The sequence below is a fragment of the Rhincodon typus genome, chromosome 25 (assembly GCF_021869965.1).
Source record: "Rhincodon typus isolate 14 chromosome 25, sRhiTyp1.1, whole genome shotgun sequence".
Classification (NCBI taxonomy): Eukaryota; Metazoa; Chordata; class Chondrichthyes; order Orectolobiformes; family Rhincodontidae; genus Rhincodon; species Rhincodon typus.
In genome coordinates, this window is record NC_063356.1 from 432,275 (window position 1) to 451,820 (window position 19,546).

The 19,546-nt window shown below is 44.4% G+C and overlaps 1 protein-coding gene across 1 annotated transcript in view; it reads right to left on the bottom strand.

Moving 5' to 3' along the window:
- Positions 1–16,951, bottom strand: part of LOC109927749 (potassium voltage-gated channel subfamily C member 1-like) — a 54,392-nt gene extending 37,441 nt beyond the window's left edge. The window contains exon 1 of the mRNA XM_048612095.1: positions 16,322–16,951. Coding sequence (XP_048468052.1) covers positions 16,322–16,951 — 630 coding nt within the window. The remainder of the gene's footprint in view (positions 1–16,321) is intronic.
- Positions 16,952–19,546: the final 2,595 nt, after the last annotated feature.

The following is a 19,546-nucleotide window of genomic DNA, read 5'->3' on the forward strand; positions in this document are numbered from 1 at the left end:
TTCAAAAATGACATGTTTCACCTGAACTGGAAGTCGACCAATATCCTGAAGGAGAGATTTGGTGAGTGGGGAGATCCTAAGTAATAGTGAGAAGAGAAAGACAGATGAGGATGGTTCTGAAGAGAGATAAAGAGAGAGAGTTAATTAGAAAAGGAAGGCAAGACCAAGTCAGGGAACGAAATAACTCTGAAGAATTAAACTGCATTTATTTTAATGCAAGGAGTCTTACAGGTAAGGCAAATGAACTCAGTAACTGGGTCATCATAGTTATTACAGAAACATGGCTGAGGGGAGGGGACAGGACTGGCAGCTTAATGTTTCAGGGTTTAGATGCTATAGGAGGGATAGAAAGGGGGGCAAGAAAGGTGGGAGAGTGATGTTTCTGATTAAGGCAAACATTACAGCTGTACTCAGAGAGAATATTTCTGAGGAATCGCTCAGTGAAACTGTACGGACGGAACTCAGAAATAAGAATGGGTTGATTATCTTGATGGAATTGTACTGTAAGGCCCCTAGTAGTCAAAGGCAAATTGAGGAACAAATATGTCAAGATATCTCAGATATCTGTAAGAATAATAGGGTTGTAATAGTAGGGGATTTTAACTTTTCAAACATAGACTGGGACTGCCATAATGTTAAGGGCTTGGATGGTGAGGAATTTGTTAAGTGTTCAAGAAAATTTTCTTTATCAATATGTAGATGTACCTATCATAGAAGGAGCAAAATTTGACTTTTTCTTGGAAAATAAAGCAGGGCAAGAGACTAGATTGTTAGTGGGGGAGCACTTTGGGATCAGTGATCATAATTCTAATAGTTTTAGAATAGTGATGGAAAAGGATAGATCTTATATAAAAGTTAAAGTTCTCAATTGAAGTAAGGCCGATTTTGACAATATGAGACAGGAACTTTCAAAAGGTGATTGGAGTAGATTGTTCTCAGGTAAAGGGATGTCTGGCAAGCGGAAGGCTTTAAAAAGTGAGATAATGGGAGTTCAGAGGCAGTATGTTCCTGTTAGAGTGAAGGATAAGGCTGGTAGGAGTAAGGAACAATGGATGAATAAAAATATTGAGGATCTGATCAAGAATAAGAAGGAGGCATATGTTAGGTTAGACAACTGGGATCAAGTGAATCTCTTGAAGAATATAAAGGGTGTAGGAACATTCTTAAGAGGGAAATCGGGAGGGCCAGAAGGGAATAGGGGATAGCCTTCGCAGGTAAGGTTAAAGGTAATCCAAAGGGATTCTACAAGTACATTAAGAGCAAAGGAGCAACGAGAGAGAGCATAGGACCCTTAAAGATCAACAAGGTTGTCTATACATGGAGCCACAGGAGATGGGAGAGATACTGTACAAATACTTTATGTCAGTATTAACTGCGGCGAAAGACATGGAAGCTAGGAAATATGGGGAAATAAATATTGATGTCTTGATAACAGTCCACATTACAAAAGAGGAGGTGCTGGAGGTCTTTACAAAACATAAAGGTGGATAAATCTCCAGGACCTAAACAAGTGTATCCCAGGTCATTGTGGGAAATCAAGAAAGAAATTACAGGACTGCTAGCTGAGATATTTGTTTTATGTACAGTCACAGGTGAGGCACTGGAAGACTGAAGGGTGGTTAATGTGGTGCCTTTATTTAAAAAAGACTGTAAGGAGAAACCTGGGAACTATAGACATGTGAGTCTGACATCAGGGGTGGGTAAGTTGTCGGAGGGGATTCTGAGGGATGCAATTTACATGCATCTGGAAAGGCAAGGACTGATTAGGGATAGACAGCATGGCTTTGTGCATGGGAAATCGTGTCTCACAAACTTGATTGAGTTTTTTGAGGATGTGATCAAAAAGGTAGATGAGGGCATAACAGTTGATGTTGGCTACATTGACTTTAGTAAAGCTTTTGACAACGCTCCGCATGATAAATTGGTTTGCAAAGTTAGATTAAGTGGGATTCAGGGAGAGCTAGCCAACTGAATACAAAGTTGGCTTAATGGTAGGCGGTAGAAAGTTTTCAGACTGGAGGCCTGTGTTCTGCAGGGTCAAGGTCCACTGTTGTTTGTCATTTATACAAATAACATGGATGAGAATTTAGGAGGCATGGTTAGTAAGTTTGCGGATGACACCCAAATTGATGGCGTAGTGGACAGTGAGGAAGGTTATCTAAGATTACAAAGAGATCTTGATCAATTGGGCCAATTGGCTGAGGAATGGAGGTGGATATTAATTTGGATAAAAGTGAGGTATAGCATTTTGTAAAATGAACAAGGATGGGACTTATCCAATTGATGATAGGGCCCTGGGTTGTGTTGTACAAGAGAGACCTAGGGTTCAAGTAGATAATTCTTCGAAAGTTGCGTCACAGATAAACAGTGTGGTTAAAAAGGCATTTAGCATGCTTGCCATCACTTGACTTGAAAAGTTAACTCTGGTTTCTCTTCACAGAGGCTGCCTAAGCTTTTCCAGCAATTTCTGTTTTTGTTTCTGATTTACAGCATGCACAATTCTTTCAGTTTTCAATCAGTATAGGATTTGGGCCGTCATGTTGAGGTTGTACTGGATGTGGGTGAGGCTACTTTTGGGATACTCAGTGAAATTCTAGTCGCCTTGTTACAGGAAGGATATTATTAAACTGGAGAGGGCTCAGAAAAGATATACCAGGATGTTGCCGGGACTGGAGGGTTTGAGTTATTGGGAGAGGCTGGATAGGCGGGGACTTTTCCACTGCAGCGTAGGAGGTTGAGAGGTGACATTATAGAGGTTTATAAAATCTTGAGGAGCATAGAGAAGGTGAATAGCAAAGGTCTTTTCCCTAGGGTGGGGGAGTTCAAAGCTAGAGGGTATATTTTGAAGGTGAGAAGAAGATTTTAAAAGGGACCTGAGGGGCAAATTTTTTCACACGGAGGGTCATTTGTATGTGGAATGAACTGCCAGAGGAAGTGGTAGATGCAGATACAGTTGCAACATTTAAAAGACATTTGGAAAAGCATATGAATAGGAAAGGTTTAGAGGAATATGGGCCAAATGCAGGCAAGTGGGACTAGTTTAGTTTCGGAAACTGGTCGGTATGGACGAGTTGGACTGAAGGGTCTGTTTCCATGCTGAATGGCTGTAAACACACGCACATGTACACATGCAATGAGGCGAAAGTGACTGCCCTTGACATCAGGGCTGCATTTGAACTGAGTGTGGTATCAAGGAGTCCTAACAAAACTGGAATCAATGGGAATCAGGGGGCAAACTCTCCACAGGTTGGAATCTTACCTGGCAAAAAGGAAGATGGTTGTGGTTGTTGGACACATCTCAGCTCCAGAACATCTCTGCAGGAGTTCCTCAGGGCCCAAACATCTTCAGCTGCTTCAACAATGACCTTCCCTCCATCATAAAGTTAGCAGTGGGGATGTTTGCCAAAGATTTCACAATATTCAGCATCATTCATAACACCTCAGATACCCAAACAGTCTGTGTCCAAATGCAATGAGACATGGACAACATTCAGGCTTGGTCTGACAAGTAGCAAGTTACATTCATGCCTTACAAATGCCAGGCAGTGACCATCTCTAACAAGAAGCCCTCTAAACATCACCCTTAGACAATTAATAGCATTATCATCACTGAATCCCCCACTATCAACTTCCTAGGGGTTACCATTGACCATGGACTTTAACAAGGCTCTTGATAGGTCCTCAATGGCACACTGGTCAAGAAAGTAAGAGCCCATAGGATCCAAGGCTAAGTGGTACGTTGGATCCAAAACTGGATGAGAGGCAGGAAGTAGAGGCTGATTGTAGAGGGCTGTTTCTACAAGTCTGTGTCTAGTGGAATTCCTAGAGCTCCATACTGGGGCTCTTGCAATACAAGGCGTACAATAAAGTTTAGGACTTAAATGTAGGGGGTGTGATTGAGAAGTTTGTGGATAACAGAAATTGGTCGGATGGTAAGTAATGGAGGTAGGCCATAAACTGCAGCAGGATAACAAAAGACTGATCAGGTGGCCAAAGCAGTGGCAAATGGAATTAAAATCAGAAAACTGTGTGGCATTGCTCTCAGAAAGGGCTGACAAGGCAAGGGATTATGCTATGAATGGAAGGGCAGTGAAAGTTACTGAAGATTAGAGGGACCTTTGTGTGCATATCCACACATCCCTGAAGGTAGTTCTGAGGAAGGGTCACCGGACCCGAAACATTAACTGTGATTTTTTTCTTCACAGATGCTGCCAGACCTGCTGACCTTTTCCAGCAACTTCTGTTTTTGTTCCTGAAGGTAGCAGGGCAGGTGGACCATGTGGCTAAGAAGGCATGTGGAATACTTGCCTTTATTAGCTGAGGCATAGACTTTAAGAACAAGGAAATATGCTGGAACTGACATTATGCTGTAGTTATACAAAACCCTAGTTAGATCCCGCTTGGAGCATTGCGAGCAGATCTGGGCACCACACCTTAGGAAAGATGTTTTGGCTCTTGGGGGATGATACCTGGACTTCAGAGGTTAAGTGATGATGGGAGGTTAGACAAATTCGGCCGTTATTCTCTAGAATTCAGAAGGTTAAAAGGTCTTCGGGATATTATCAGGGAAAGGCAAGATAGATAAACGTAACTATTTCCACTGGCTGATGTTTCTAGAACAGGGCATATAGTCTATGAATTAGGGCTAGATTGTTCAGAAGAGATGTTAGAAAGCACTTTTACAGCAAAGAGTAGTGGAAGTTTAGAACTCCCTTCCTCAAATAATGGTTGATGCTAATTTGATTGTTCAGTTTAAATCTCATCTCGACAATTTTATTTATTAATCCAGGGTATCAAGGGATATGAGCAGGCGTATGGAGTCAGGCCACAGATCAACCATGATCTCATTGAATAATGGAGCAGGTTTGAGGGCTGAATGGCCTACTCCTGCTACACTGGCTAGGCCACAACTGGAGTACAGTATGCAATTATGGTCATCACATCATAGGAAGGATGTGATTCCACGAGAGAGGATGCAGTGGAGATTTACATAAAGCATCGGAAGAATTGCAGATGTAAGTGGGAAGGCACTGGACAATGGGAAAAAGAGATTGAGTTGAAGTCGGATCTGAGCAGCTGGGATCAATGGAGCTGGAATCAGTGAATGCAGGGTCATTGGAGCTGGGATCACTGGATTTGGGATCAGTGGCGCTGGCGTCACTGGAGCTGGAATCACTAGAGCTAGGATCAGAGCTGGCCTTTTGTTATTTCTCTGTTGAAGCTTCAGTCTCAGCTGTGCTGCCTGTTTAATGTTAAATCCAGAATAATTCACCTGTCTCCTGTAAATCAGACTGTTGAGCCTTTGTCTACACCTTCTCTGTCCAGTCGCTTTAAATTGTTACTTGCTCATTTTTCTGTTTCTAAACTAAAGTGTTCTGTCCATTAGTCATGTGAACAGTCATTTCTATTTATTTATGTCACAAAGCTCATTAATTAAACATGCTCACACTGTTTCCCATTTCCACTGCCAACCTAACTAACCTGGACAGAAAAGAAACCTCAAGCTGCCTCTTTAATCTGACACAAGGACATTGCTGCTCAGACCTGGATCTCTTCCCCCCTGGTCACAACATGGACAATCATTTAGGAATCAGATGCTGAGAATTTGCTGCTGTCCCTCCTTGGTCTTTTGTGGAGCCCTGAGCTGAGCTGGGGTGCAGGCTGACCTTGCATGGAGCAGTGAGGCTCACACTGGGCACAAGGGGACTGGCATGGAGTAGGCTGGTGGGTTATGTGTACTGACACTGAGTACATGGAAGGGCTGGCACTCAGTGGGGAGGAGTTGGCACTGGGCCAGAACCCTGAATGTTTCTTAATTGCTGTGCTATTTGCTGTCAGTTCTAAATGTGCACAGAATCAGTTTCACTGGGCACCAGGTGATTCTTAGTTTGCTTCTGGGCAAAGCGTTCATTAAATAAGCAATTGAGACCATACAAAAAGTCAAAAAGCTTTTAATAGTTGCTAGTGAGCTCAGGAAAGCCAAAGAAATCCTCCTTTCATCAGAATATGTACTTGGAAAATCTTTAAAGTCTGCTCATTATTGTGTATCAGTATTGTCTAGAATAAATTCAAAAGTGAAATCTGCACATTACATTACAAAATCAAAATCTGATGATGTTGTAGTGATTGTAACAATGTCAACTAGGTTGACCTCATAGAACATGAGTTCCCTGATTGGGGCTATTAACCGTGGCTAACAGATATAAACAGAGTGTCAGAGATTCTGTTCACTCTGAGAGCTGGCTCTGAGGGAGCTGGATCTGTTTCATGGACTCTTCAGGTGTAAATAAAGGGTCATTTGGTGATGGGATACCTGCGTCTGTGGAGTTATTTCAGTGACGATGAGAGAAAAGGACACTCCTGAAGAAATTCACTCGTAAAAGTCATCTTTGAATTGATTAAGCATTTCTAGCATCATGCAGTTAAGACCATAAGACATAGGAGCAGAAATTAGGTCATTCGGCCCATCAAGTCTGCTCCACCATTCAATCATGGCTGAAAAGTTCCTCAACCCCATTCTCCTGCTTTCTCCCCATAACCTTTGATCCCCTTGATAATCAAGAACCTATCTATCTCAATCTTAAATGTACTCAATGACCTGGCCTCCACAGCCTTCTGTGGCAGTAAATTCCATAGATTCACCACTCTCTGGCTGAAGAAGTTTCTCCTTATCTGCGTTCTAAAAGGTCTTCCCTTTACTCTAAGGCTGTGCCTTTGGGTCCTAGACTCTCCTACCAATGGAAGCATCTTCCCAACATCTACTATCCATTATTTGGGAAGTTTGACTTTTTGATCCTGCCATTGAAGACTGGGCCCAGTGTGTGGAAAGAATGTGTTATTTTCCAGGCAAATGACAGTGAAGCAGATGAAAAGCAGAAAGCAATTCTCCTGACAGCATGTGGACTCACAGCATTTTCGGTTATTAAGAGCTACACTTTCCCTGAGGCACCAGATACTAAAATCTTTCAAGAGTTGATGGAATTAGTTAAGGAATATTATGATCCCAAGTCACCTCTAATTCTGAGATGCTATTAGTTTTACTCAGACATTCAAGACCCTATACCCAGGAGCCCCTACAGATTAAGGGTACAAATTTGGTTCTGGTTTCTTATGAGAAGCAGCTGGTTCAGTTAGCACCGATTGTAGTAAAGGGCTGGAGCCCAAGCTTGATGGGGCAGAATTGATTGAGAAAGATTCACCTTGATTGGTTCAACATTTTTTGATTAGGAAATGGTTACCTGAGTGAAGCCCTAATTAAGTACCCAAAGGTTTTCAGGATGGTCTAGGGACTATCAAAGGAAACAAGGTCACCTTGCAGATTGACCAGGAAGCAATTCCATGATTCTACAAGGTCCAACCAGTGCCATTTTCCTCACGGGCAAAACTAGAGACAGAAATCAGAAGGCTGGAAAGTGAAAGAATCATCAAACCAGTCTGCGTTATGGGCAGCACGCATCATATTGATTGTGAAGCTTGATGGGTCAGTTTGTTTTTATGGTGACTTTTTTAAAAAAAAAATGGTAAACCGCTTGTCGCAGCTGGATAAATAACCAATCCCTCACATAGGGGTTTAATACGCAAAGCTGGCGGGGGGGGGCTTGTCCTTCACAAAGCTAGACATGAGCCTTGCGTACTTGCAATTGCGGTTAGATGAGGATTCCCAGAAGTATGCTACAATTAATACTGATATGGGTATTTACGGATATGCAAGACTGCCATTTGGGTATCACCAGCCTGCGCAATTTTTCAACAGACATTGGAGAACATTTTACAAGATCTACCCCTGGTCACCATTATTGGGATGCTCGCGCTAATAACAAGGAAGACCAATAAAGAGCACTTAGAGAACTTGGACATAGTCCTTAGATTTTTTATCTAGGCAGGCATATGGCTTAAAAGGGAAAAATATGTGTTCCATGCGCTTCAGGTGACCTACTTGGGTTACAGAGTTGACAAAACTGGGTTACGCTCATCGGAAGATAAAGTAAAGGTGATCAAAGGTGTCCCCGCTCCCCTGTCTGTACCACAGCTTAGGTCTTTCCTTGGGCTGGTGAACTATTACAGAAAGTTACAACCTGTCCTCCATCCTGACACCTTTGTATCAACTCTCAAAGAGGGTCAGCCTTGGAAATAGTCACATAGCCAAGCATAGCTTTCAGGGAAGTGAAGAAACAGCTGTCATCCTCTAAAGTGGTGGCACACAATGATCCCAAGTGAGATCCGGTATTGTCATGCGATGCCTCTCTGTATGGCATCAGGGTAGTATTAGCTCATAGGTGGCCCAATGGAGAGGAACGCCCAATAGCGTATGCTTCCAGGACTTTGGCTAATGCAGAGCATAAATATGCTGAGATGGAGATGGAAGATTTGGTGATCATATTTGGAGTCAGGAAGTTCCACCAATATCTTTATGTAAGTTTATGATAATTATGAACTATAAATCCCTGCCAAGTTTACTTAGAGAGGACACAACAGTGCCACCCACAGCTTCAGGCCGAATTCAGTTGTGGGCTCTCACACTAAGTGCATATAATTACAAATTGGAACATCATCCGGGAGGCCAAGTAACAAACGCAGATGCATTGAGCTGCTTCCTGCTGGCAGATACACCACCAGTGGTACCGCCACTGGAAGAGTCTGTAACGGTTTTACCTTTTCTGTACACACTCCCAGTCACAGCTGATAGTATCAGACTCTGGACACAGAAAGGTCCGGTCCTGACAAACTGAAACAGCTGGTGGTGATGGGGGAAACCAAAGGGTCGTCACAACCAACACTGAAACCTTTTTGGACCCAGAGAGACCAGGTCACAGTAAAGGACAGAGTATTATTATGGGGAGCAAGAGTAATTGTCCCGAGCAAAGGTCGCTGCCAGATACTGGTTAAACTCCACCAGGGTCATCCAGGGGTTTCCAAAATAAAGATATTGGTGAGATGTTATGTCTGGTGGCCAGGATTGGATGCTGACATAGCCACATTGGTGGGGCAATGCCCAGAGTGCCAACAAGGATAAAAATTACCACCATCAGGTCCCACATTTTGGGAATGGCCAGGTAACCCTTGAGTTTGGTTACACTTTGACTATGCAGGTCAGTTCAGGGGCTCAATGTATTCGGTCATTGTCGACAGCCACTCAAGATGGCTGGATGTGCACAGAGATCATTCACCAAACACGGAGACAATGATGTCAGCAGGGAATTTTAGTATTTTCATATAGGGACACTCCCTACCATCCATCATCCAATAGGCTGGCAGAAAGAACAGTCCAAACTTTGAAGGCAGGCTTAAATAAAACAACCTCAGCTTCACTAGATAGCAAACTGTCCAGGTTCCTATTTGATTATCAGACCACCCCTCATTGCAATTACAGGGATAGCTCCAGCAGAGTTGCCGATGGGGAGAAGTCTCCACACCTGGTTAAGTCAGATCTTCCTGGACCTGAAGGGGGAGGATGAAATGGCATCAGGAATGTCGGTGCTGGACACAAGATTCCTCTAAGTGAGAGAGACAGTTTCCTTCAGGGGAGGAAGTTTGGTGTAGGAACCACAGGAATGATCCCGTATGGGTAAGAGGCATGGTAAATGTGAGGTCAGGCCCAGTCACGTATAAAGTTTGTGTAGGTGTGACGGCCCTGAACAAGCACATGGACCATATGAAAGCTGAAAACTCGCAAGCGGTGTGGGAGCAACATGTGCCCATCTCCTTGACAGCCTTTCCAACTGTTCTAGAACCCATGGGTTCTCCGTCTCCATCAAGCTTTGAAGATACTTCAGGATCTGTGATGGATTCGATGGATGTTGCCTCATCGAAAGCTTTACTGCCTGAAGAGGAGAATGAGACGCTCTTGGCAGAAAAGGTGACATACTGTGCGTTACATGCCACCGTGTCAGGGGCAGAGTCAGAGGAATCTGACACGGGATGCGAAAGTATCCCAGGAGGAGCTACAAAAAAGAGAGCCAGCCTATGTCCTCAGACTCAGAGGGGGAGGTATGTAGTAATTATAATGTGGTCAGCCAGATGAACCTCATAGAATATGAGTTCCTTAATTGGGGCTATTAAACTGGTCCAGTCAAAGAGCCCTGGATGACAGATATAAACAGGAGTGTCAAAGGTTCTGCTCACTCTGAGAGCTGGCTCTGAGGGAGCTGGATCAGTGTCAAGGACTCTCCACGTGTAAATAAAGGATGACTTGATGATGTGATACCGGCTCCAGTGGAGTTACTTCAGATATGATGAGATATTTGAGCAATTGTGAAATGTCCCTGCAGCCCTTGCTTATATAGACAGTTTATGAGACACATTTTATTGAATAGAACATCATGTACATTTTTCAATACAATCCACAGACTGTTCGGCAAAACACACAGCCTCCAGAATCACTGTTATTTATAGACATCCTACAGAAAGAGAGGCTGCACTGGAATTTTATCATCCCTATCTCAATTACAAATCTTTCACAGACATATCCACCCAGACATCAACACACTCTGATAGAGATAGAAGATACAAACATATAAATGAGGAGCAGGAATAGGCCACTCAGTCCCTCAAGAAAGCTCCACCATTCAATAAGGTGATGGCTGATCTGATTACACTACATTCTTCCCCCGCCCACCCCCCGATACCATGTACTCCCTTGCTACTAAAAATCTAACTCACTCTACGTTAAAAACATTCAAAGACTCTGATTCCTCCTCATTTTCAGAAAGTGAGCTCCAAAGAGGCAGGACCCTCTGACAGGGAAAAAAAAATCCCATTATCTCATTATTTTAAAACAATGATCCCTTGAATGCTTTCCAAGTATTAGTCTAGTGCACAGAACTCAAGAGCAAGAAAGAAGTTCACTACCACCCTCTCAAGGGCAATTAGGGATGGACAATAAATGCAGTCCCAGTCAGCGATGCCCATATCCCGTAGGGAATTTAAATGACCTCCAGATGTAATCTCACTAATAACCTGTAAAACTGAACCATAATCTCCTTACCTTTGAATTCAATTCTCTTCACAATAAATGATATCATTCTATCAGTTTTACTAATTACTTGCTGTACCAGCACACTAACCCTGTATAATTCACACGGGGGGTGGGGACACACCGATCCCTTTGCTTCTCAGATCTCTGTAATCTCTCACAGTTAGAACATATGCTTTTTTTCTATTCTTCCTGCCAAAAAGGATGATTTGATATTTTCATACTTTATAGTCCATTTTCCACATCTTTGCTCACTCACTTAACGCTTTATGGTGTCCTCTTCACAAATTACTTTCCTAACTATAGTCATCAGCAAATTTTACAATGATGCCTTCAATCTCTTTATCCAAATCATTTCTATAAATAATAAAATTTGTGGCCCCAACGCCAATCCCTGTGGCATGCCATGCTTTACATAGAGTCGTAGAGTCATACAACATGGATATAGACTCTTCGTCCAACCAGTCCATGCTGAACATAATCCCAAACCAAGTGCAAAAATTAACCGTTTGTACTCTGTTAGTCAGCCAATTTTGTATTCATGTCAATGCATTACCTCTTATATTGTTATGCCTCATTAGCGTAGCTCACTAGAAATCAAGGCCTACTATTTGCTGAATTAAAGGTTTTTTTAAAGTATACAGAATTCCCTAAATTTTCTGTCTTTCAAACCCAGGTTAATGGAAAGCCTAGACCAGGTTTCTGTACTTAACATGAATTATTATTTATTACAAATAAGTAGATTCTAAATACAGGAAAACAATTATGAACAATTGGCATACACTTCTGCTAATAGGGTGCTTGTAGCACCGTGGTGGTGTCCCTACCTCTGAACCAGGGAGCCTGGGTTCAAGTCCGACCCACTCCAGAGGTGTGTAATAGTATTTCTGAACAGATTGATTAGACACAAAAAGAAATCTTTAATTCAACTAGTTAAAAATCTAAACCACTTATAAACTCCACTCTACACCCATACTGAGACAGGCACAGAAACATAGTGCTATGACTGGAGGCAAAGACTGGGAAGGCAGCTCAGTGATCCCTGTCAAGAGGATTTGCTAAGATGATTCTTGAGCTGCCCAGAACACCGCTTCATGATCTTCCTTCTTCAAAATTCAGGGGAGGCCCTGACATATTGATAATGTCACTGGGCTAGTAATTCAGAGCCCCAGATTAACATCCTAGTGACAGAAGTTCCAATTCTAGCAAGATAGATAGTGAAATTTTAATTCTATAAAAATTTAGAATTAAAAAGTTAGTCTAATAGCAACGAAGTAACCACTGTTGATTGCATTAAAAAAATTCTGGTTCAGTGATGTGAATCAAGGAAGGAAATTTCCCATCCTAACCTAGTCTGGCCTACATGTGACTCCAGGCCCAAAGCAATGAGGTTGACTCTTAACCTCCCTCTGGTAAACTAGTATTTGACAATAAATGCTGACCTAGCCATCAATGTCCATATCCCATGAACTTTTTTTTAAGAAAAGATACTTTCACCTGTTTGCAGTAGCACAACTTGACTGGTTCCCACATATAAAAGTCTGACTTATTCATTAAAAGTCACAGCATACAAATTTGGAAAGGGGAAATAAACTGCTCGCTCAGACTTACAATTTTTTTTCCTGCAGAGCAAAAACAACTCTTTCCCTTCCAGAGGTGCAATAGTTTCTGCCAAAACATTCACAGCTCCAAGCTGTTCAGCGACCTGGGAGCCAGCCATATAGCTGTTGGCAGGCAAAAAGCCTTTGACATCAATAACTGGTCACTAGTCCACAGACCAATCAGCTAGTTGTTGCCTTGCCAGCTGAATCTTGACTTGCACACAACATTTGGTTCCTGTTCACCTGGTGGGGAGTCGATGGCCTAGTGGTATTATCGTTGGACTATTAATCCAGAGACCCAGATAAAGTTCTGGAGACCCAGGTTCGAGTCATGGCAGATGGTGGAATTTGAATTCAATAAATAACTGGAATTAGGAATCTAATGATGACCATGAATCCATTGTCGATTGTTGGAAAAACCCATCTGGTTCACTAATGTCCTTTAGGGAAGGAAACTGCCATCCTTACCTGGTCTGACCTACACGTCTAGACCCACAGCAATGTGGTTGACTCTTAACTGCCCTCTGGGAAATTAGGGATGGGCAATAAATGCTTCCTAGTCAATAATACCCTTATCCCGTGAATAAATAAAGAAACCTGCAAACTAGGCTTCCACTGCTGCTTAAACAAGCAGCTACGTAAACAGCATTTACACTGCATAGTCAGGTTACTGCCTTTTAAAAAAAAGCAATCCTTCAACAATCCCTGCTTTACACAAGAACATAAGAACTAGGAGCAGGAGTAGGCCATTCAGCCCTTCGAACCTGCTCCGCCAATTGATATGATCATGGCTGATCTCATTTTGGCCTCAACTCCAATTTCCTGCCCACTCTTCAACTTGTTACTAAGTAAAAATCTGTCTAGCTCCTCCAAAAATGTACTCAATGTCCTGGCATCCACTACACTCTGGGGCAGTGAATTCCATTGATTTCATGCCTTTGAAAGAAGTAATATCTTGTCAGCTCTGCTTTAAACCTGCTGCCCCTCGACCTAAAACTGTGACCCCTCATTCTAGATTGTCCCATATGAGGAAATATCTGCTCTTTGCCTACTGTTTCAATCCCCTTTAGCATTTTATATGCCTCAATTAGATCTCCTCTCATTCTTTTAAACTTCAGAAAGTATAGACTTAAACTGCTGAATATCTCTTCATAAGACAAATCCCTCATCTCTGAAATCAATTTAGTGAGCCTCCTCTGAACTGCCTCTAATACAGCTACATCCCTTCTCAATTACCAGACCAAAACTATACCAAATACTCCAGGTTTGGTCTCACTAAAGCCTTGTACAGTTGTAACAGCCCTTTCCTATCTTATACTCTATTCCTTTAGCAATAAATTCCAAAATTCCACTTGTCTTCCTTAGTACAGCATAGGTTTACAAGAGGGGGTTGTCATAAGAAAGATTATACAATTCAGGCCTGTTTTCTCCAGAATTAAGAAGGTTAAGGGGTGATATGATCAAAGTCCGCAAGATATTAACAGAAAAGGACAGGGTGGGCAAAGATTTCGACTGGTTGGGGATTTAGAACTAGGGGGCATTGTCTATGGGGCTTTAGGGCCAGACTGTTCAGGAGAGATGTTAGGAAGCACTTCTACACACAAAAAGTGATAGAGGTTTGGAACTCTCTTCCACAAATGACAGTGGATGCTGGATCAGTTGTTAACTTTAAATCTGAGAGTGAGAATGTTTTGTTAAGCAGAGGTATTGAGGGACATGGGCCATAGTCAGGTATGTAGAATTAGGCCACAGAACAGCCATGATCTCATGGAATCACAGAGCAGACTTGAGGGGCTGAATGGCATCCTCCTGATCATATTACCTACTGCACTTCCATACTATTTCTCTGTGATTCATGCACCAAAGCACTCTGAAGTTTCTTTTCCCAATTTAAATAATAAATTGTTTTCTTTTATTTCTGCACTTCTGACCAAACAGTTCTTTACCCATTTCAGTCTACAACCAAAAATACAAAAAAAATTGTCTTTATAACATCATGTGGTTCCTTATCAAATGATCTAACTCTCAGCTCCTCAGTGTTTGCCATGTCCCAGACTGTACATTTCTCACCTCCCCCTGCCCTGACAAAGCCTTCCATTACTGATTCTGATATTGGGTTTAATCCATTCTCCATTTATTACCACTCCAGCTTTTTGACAGTCCCTGCTCCAAACCCCACTCCCATCCATACACATTACGTTTCTCGGTCACTCTTTTAGGGGGCTTGCCTTATTTTTTCTCCATGAGGGGACACTATTGGTTACTGCAGTGTACCTCACACACAACAAAGTTTATCATTTTATTTACAAACTCAGAACCTTTATCCATAAAATACCAGAGATAACAGGGTGTAGAGCTGGATGAACAGAGCAGGCCAAGCAGCAGATTTTCTTAAGAAGGGTCTAGGCCCGAAACGTCAGCCTTCCTGCTCCTCTGATGCTGCTTGGCCAGCTGTTATCTCAGATTCTCCAGCATCTGCAGTTCCTACTATCGCCTTAAAATTCCAGCTGACCTTCCCTTACCCTAATGCCAAGCATTGAACATAGCAAGCTGTCAGTGAGCCGTACGCGTCTGATACCATCCAAATAAAAACCCAAACAACTACAGATATTGGAAATCAGAAACAAAAACAGAAATTTAGTGGAAAAGCTCAGCAGGTCTGGCAGCATGTGTGCAGAGAAATCAGAGTTAACGTTTCAGGTCCAGTGACCCTTCCTCAGAACTGATTTGTTTTTGTTTCAGATATCATCCATCCTGGTCCCAGTGATATCAATTACTGCTAATCACAAGCGACAAAAACACATTCGAAATACGAGCCAGATTATAGCAAAAATCAACCCGGAGTTTTCTTCCCGGAAACCTTCAGATGTATGTTGAACTGAATAGATTCAAATTAAATCTTACTAGAAGCAGACACTTGGGTGCTCCGTTCCTGAATTATTGTGGGCAGATTTCCATTCTTGCACCTGCTGTTTCCCCTAGGTTACTAACATTTCGCTGAGTTCGGTGCCATTTTATTCTCTAACGGATTCAATGATATACAACTGTGGTCACCAGGTGAGAGGGGGAGAGCCTGTGTCTGGCTTCGAGGACCCAGCGACTCTATTCCTTATAAGAATCTGCACAGAAACCAGCCATTCCCCTGTCACCATCCACAGCCTGATCTTTGTCTTGCCTGTTAATGTCGGGGTGTTTACGTGTGTGCCCTTGTCCATGTCTTTTTATGTCTGGATGTGTCTGAGTGTATGTGTGTATATGTCTGGGTGTGTGTCTGGCTCAGTGTGTGTCTGTCTGGGTGTGTGTCTGGGTGTGTGAGGATCCTACTCCATCTCTCCCTGAAGCAGTAGATGCCTCACTGATGGATAGATCCTTCACAAAGTGCGATTGTAGTTTAAGAAGTGAATGTTTATTGTGAACTAATGGTCAGAACTGCGTGCCGCTGACTGGGAGATTATTTGTTTGGGGTTGGTGCTGAATACTGAAGTCACTAATTGCCCCTCCCAGACCCCAACTAACGGCTGCGACTTTGCAGCATTTTATTAAAAAGCTACAATATGTTTGAAAATGTTCTTTGATTTGATTCTAACAGGTTTCCTGGTCGCGATGTTTTTGAATCGGCAGCGGTTGATTGACCGGCTTTTGTTCAGTTCTGTTAATAGGGAAAATGAAGCTTTGTACTTTTAGGATAAAAATCCCGTTTAACCGAAACCGCGGGATGGGGGAGGGGGTAGTGTAACCCGTTCCTTACCCGTGCTGCTCGGGACGAGTAGGGGTCTTCGAATAAAGCCCAGAGCCGGGGTCGCCACCGCCTCCAGCAGGTGAGAGGGGCCGAGCGGCTGCAGCTGGATTCCCCGGGCCCCCGGGCCCGGCTCGGTCCCGGTTCAGGCTCCCCCCCGGGTTCGGGCTCCTCCTCTCCGGGGCCGGTTCCAAGCGGCTGGAAGATGTCGAGCGCTTCCTCCGCCTCCCGGTGCTGGCGGTACGCCATCCAGCAACAGGGCTCCACATCGGTCTCATCCAGCCCCCAGAAAGCTAACTCTTCCTCAAAGAGCGGACCGCACACATCGGCCGGGCAGTGCAGTTTACCGGTCCGGTAATAGTTCAGCACCGACGCGAAGATGCCGGGATGCCGGTCAAAGAAGAACTGGCCACCGCTGGCTCCGGGCTGGGTGAGCCGTGCCAGCCGGGTCCCGGGCAGGGTCTGCAGGGTGCTCCTGTAGGTCTCATGCCGTGTCCCCCCCACATTGATGGTGATCCTTTCACTGCCCTCCCCCGTGCCCATCTCCTCCTCCTCCTCCTCCTCCTCCGGGCATACTTTCGGAGGGGCTTTCTTGGCGGACTTGCGCCCTCGGTAAGATGACACACACACCGAGCTGATCATACGGACCCTGTGTGCCAGGTCCGTGCCCCCCAGGGGACAGTCTGCTCCTCCCCCACCACCCCCCCCACCCCCCACCCTCAGCTCCCGCTAACTCCTTCACCGAGCGCTACCCGTCTCACGGGGAGGGTGGGTTGGAGGGTGGGGAGGGTGGTGGTTACCAGCTGGTACCCAGCGACACAACAGGCGCCTGTGCCAGCTCCGAGCGACTCAGGGCGAACCTGCTGCCAAACTCGGCCCCTCCCCTCCTCTCCCTTCCCCTTCACCCCGCACCACCTCCCCCTTCCTCACCCTCTACTCTCTGTCCCCTCCACCTGTCCCCGCCCTCAGCACCAACTCCTTCCCGGGCACTGAGCAGCCGGGGGTACCTGGCGGTGGTGAAGCCGCACGGTGCAGGCAGACAGACAGAGAGAGAGAGGCCCCCCACCCCACCCCTCCCTGCTGGGGCACCGTGCTGCCAATATTCACCCGCCTCAGCCTCAGGCTGTCTCCCACAGGATCCATCCTGTCCCACCCTCTCTGCTGGGCATCGCTCTCTGCTGGGAATCTCTCTTTGCTGGGAATCGGCCTCTGCTCGGGGTCACTCTCTGCTAGGTCTCGCTTTCTGCTGTGGCCTCTGCTGGGATCTTTCTGCTGGGATTCTCGCTTTCTGCTGGGATCTCTATCTGCCTAGAGTGCGGAATCTCTCTCCCTCTGTCACTCTCCCACAAGCTCCCCACTAGAATCACATTTTAAACTGAAAAGCAAAATCGCAGATTCCGGAAAATCTGAAACAAAAGCAAACGGAATGTTTCGTGTGTGAGGCAGTTTCTGTGGCGGGAGTTAACGTTTCAGGTCAATCCCTGCTCATTGTAAACACTGTCTCAGCACAAGCCTCGTTCCGCTAAGGGTCTGAAACATTCCAATAAACTCACCGTCACCGGAGAGAGTGAAAGAAATATTTCATCCCAAACAGTTCCGGCCAATCGTTTCTCCTCATTTTTTTTGCACAATGTTTAACAACATAAATGCGGTTTCTCAAAGAAATTCTTTTTTTTAGAGAATCGACATGAAGAAATGGTTCCGTTCTTCCTCCAGTGAACACATTCTCCGTGAATGGAAAATGCAGAAAGGTGCAAATGTCTATCTCCACCCCCCCACCGCCCTCCTCCACCCCGGCTAATAACGTTTCACACTCAATTATCGCCCGTCACATGGTGACTTCAAATAACATTCCTCCTGTTGCTTTGGAAACTGACGCCTGAGAGAGCATTCTGGCTGGGAGGAGACACCCAGAGTGTGAGTGAGCTCCGCGCTGTGTGAGAGAGTGACCCCTGGGCGGAAAGTGAGAGTGAGACAGAGAGTGATCTCCGCGCAGAGAGTGAGAGTGAGTGTGATCTCCGGTCGGAGAGTAAGTGAGTGTGATCTCTGGGCAGAGAGTGAGAGTGCGTTCCGGAAAGATTGCGAGAAGGAGAGTGAGCTCCGGATACCGAGAGTGAATTCCTGGCACTAACCCCTACCCTATCGCCGTCGGGAACTTCAGCAGCTTCCCGTTAAAATAGAATGTCACATTCCTCCCACACAATTGGTTTCTATTACTGAGGCAGAATATGTCAATTGCAATTTAGAAACCTAACTGCGAGATAAATTCACCCTTCAAATACCCAGTAATGGTTTGTCTGATAAAGTCAGCCTGTCAGTCTCTGTTATCATGGTGCAAGACATTGATCCTCTAAGTTGGTAATTTTGTCAGTTTCAGCTCTGCACGTGTGTGGATGCTGGAAGTGAATAACTGAACCAGAAGACAGGCCTGAATCAGAGACCACTGCCTGTCCTTCCTCTAAGACCATGAACAACAAGCCTTGAGAAGTCATATTGGACACCAATCGATAACTGTTTCTCCCTCCAGGCACTGTAAAACCCACTGAGTTTCTCCAAAAAGTTTCTGTTTATCTTCCTCATTGGGAAAATCAACTCCTCTTATTAAATCTGAGAGAAAGCTCAGGGTAAATGTTGGCAACAGAGTAAACAGTTTAGGTCAATAACCCTTCATCAGAGCAAAAACACTTCTCTCTCTGCAAATGCTGCCTAACTTATCTTGTTTATATTTCATACTCCCAGCAACTGTAGAATTATGTGTTTGTATCAGTACAGATGTTCCTTCATTTTCAAAAATCAAAAAAGTAGCCCAATCTTCACAATCATACTGTTCTAACTGTCCAGTGCAGCTGTCTTTCTCCACCCTTAATTTTAACAACTGGTTCACTGATCAGATATAAATTCATTTCATGATAACAGCAAGTGATAGACAAAGCTCAGTGATCCTACAACCAATGGATCAGATCTAAGCTCTGCAGTCCTGCCACATCCAGTTGTGAATGGTGGTGGACAATTAAGCCATGGGGTACAGGTCTCTGGCACAGAGTCTGTCCCTGTTGCTCAGAAGGGAAGGGGGGAGAGGAGGAGAGCATTAGTCATTGGGGACTCCATAGTTAGGGGGACAGATAGGAGATTCTGTGGGAACGAGAGAGACTCGCGGTTGGTGTGTTGCCTCCCAGGTGCCAGGGTCCGTGATGTCTCGGATCGTGTTTTCGGGATCCTTAAGGGGGAGGGGGAGCA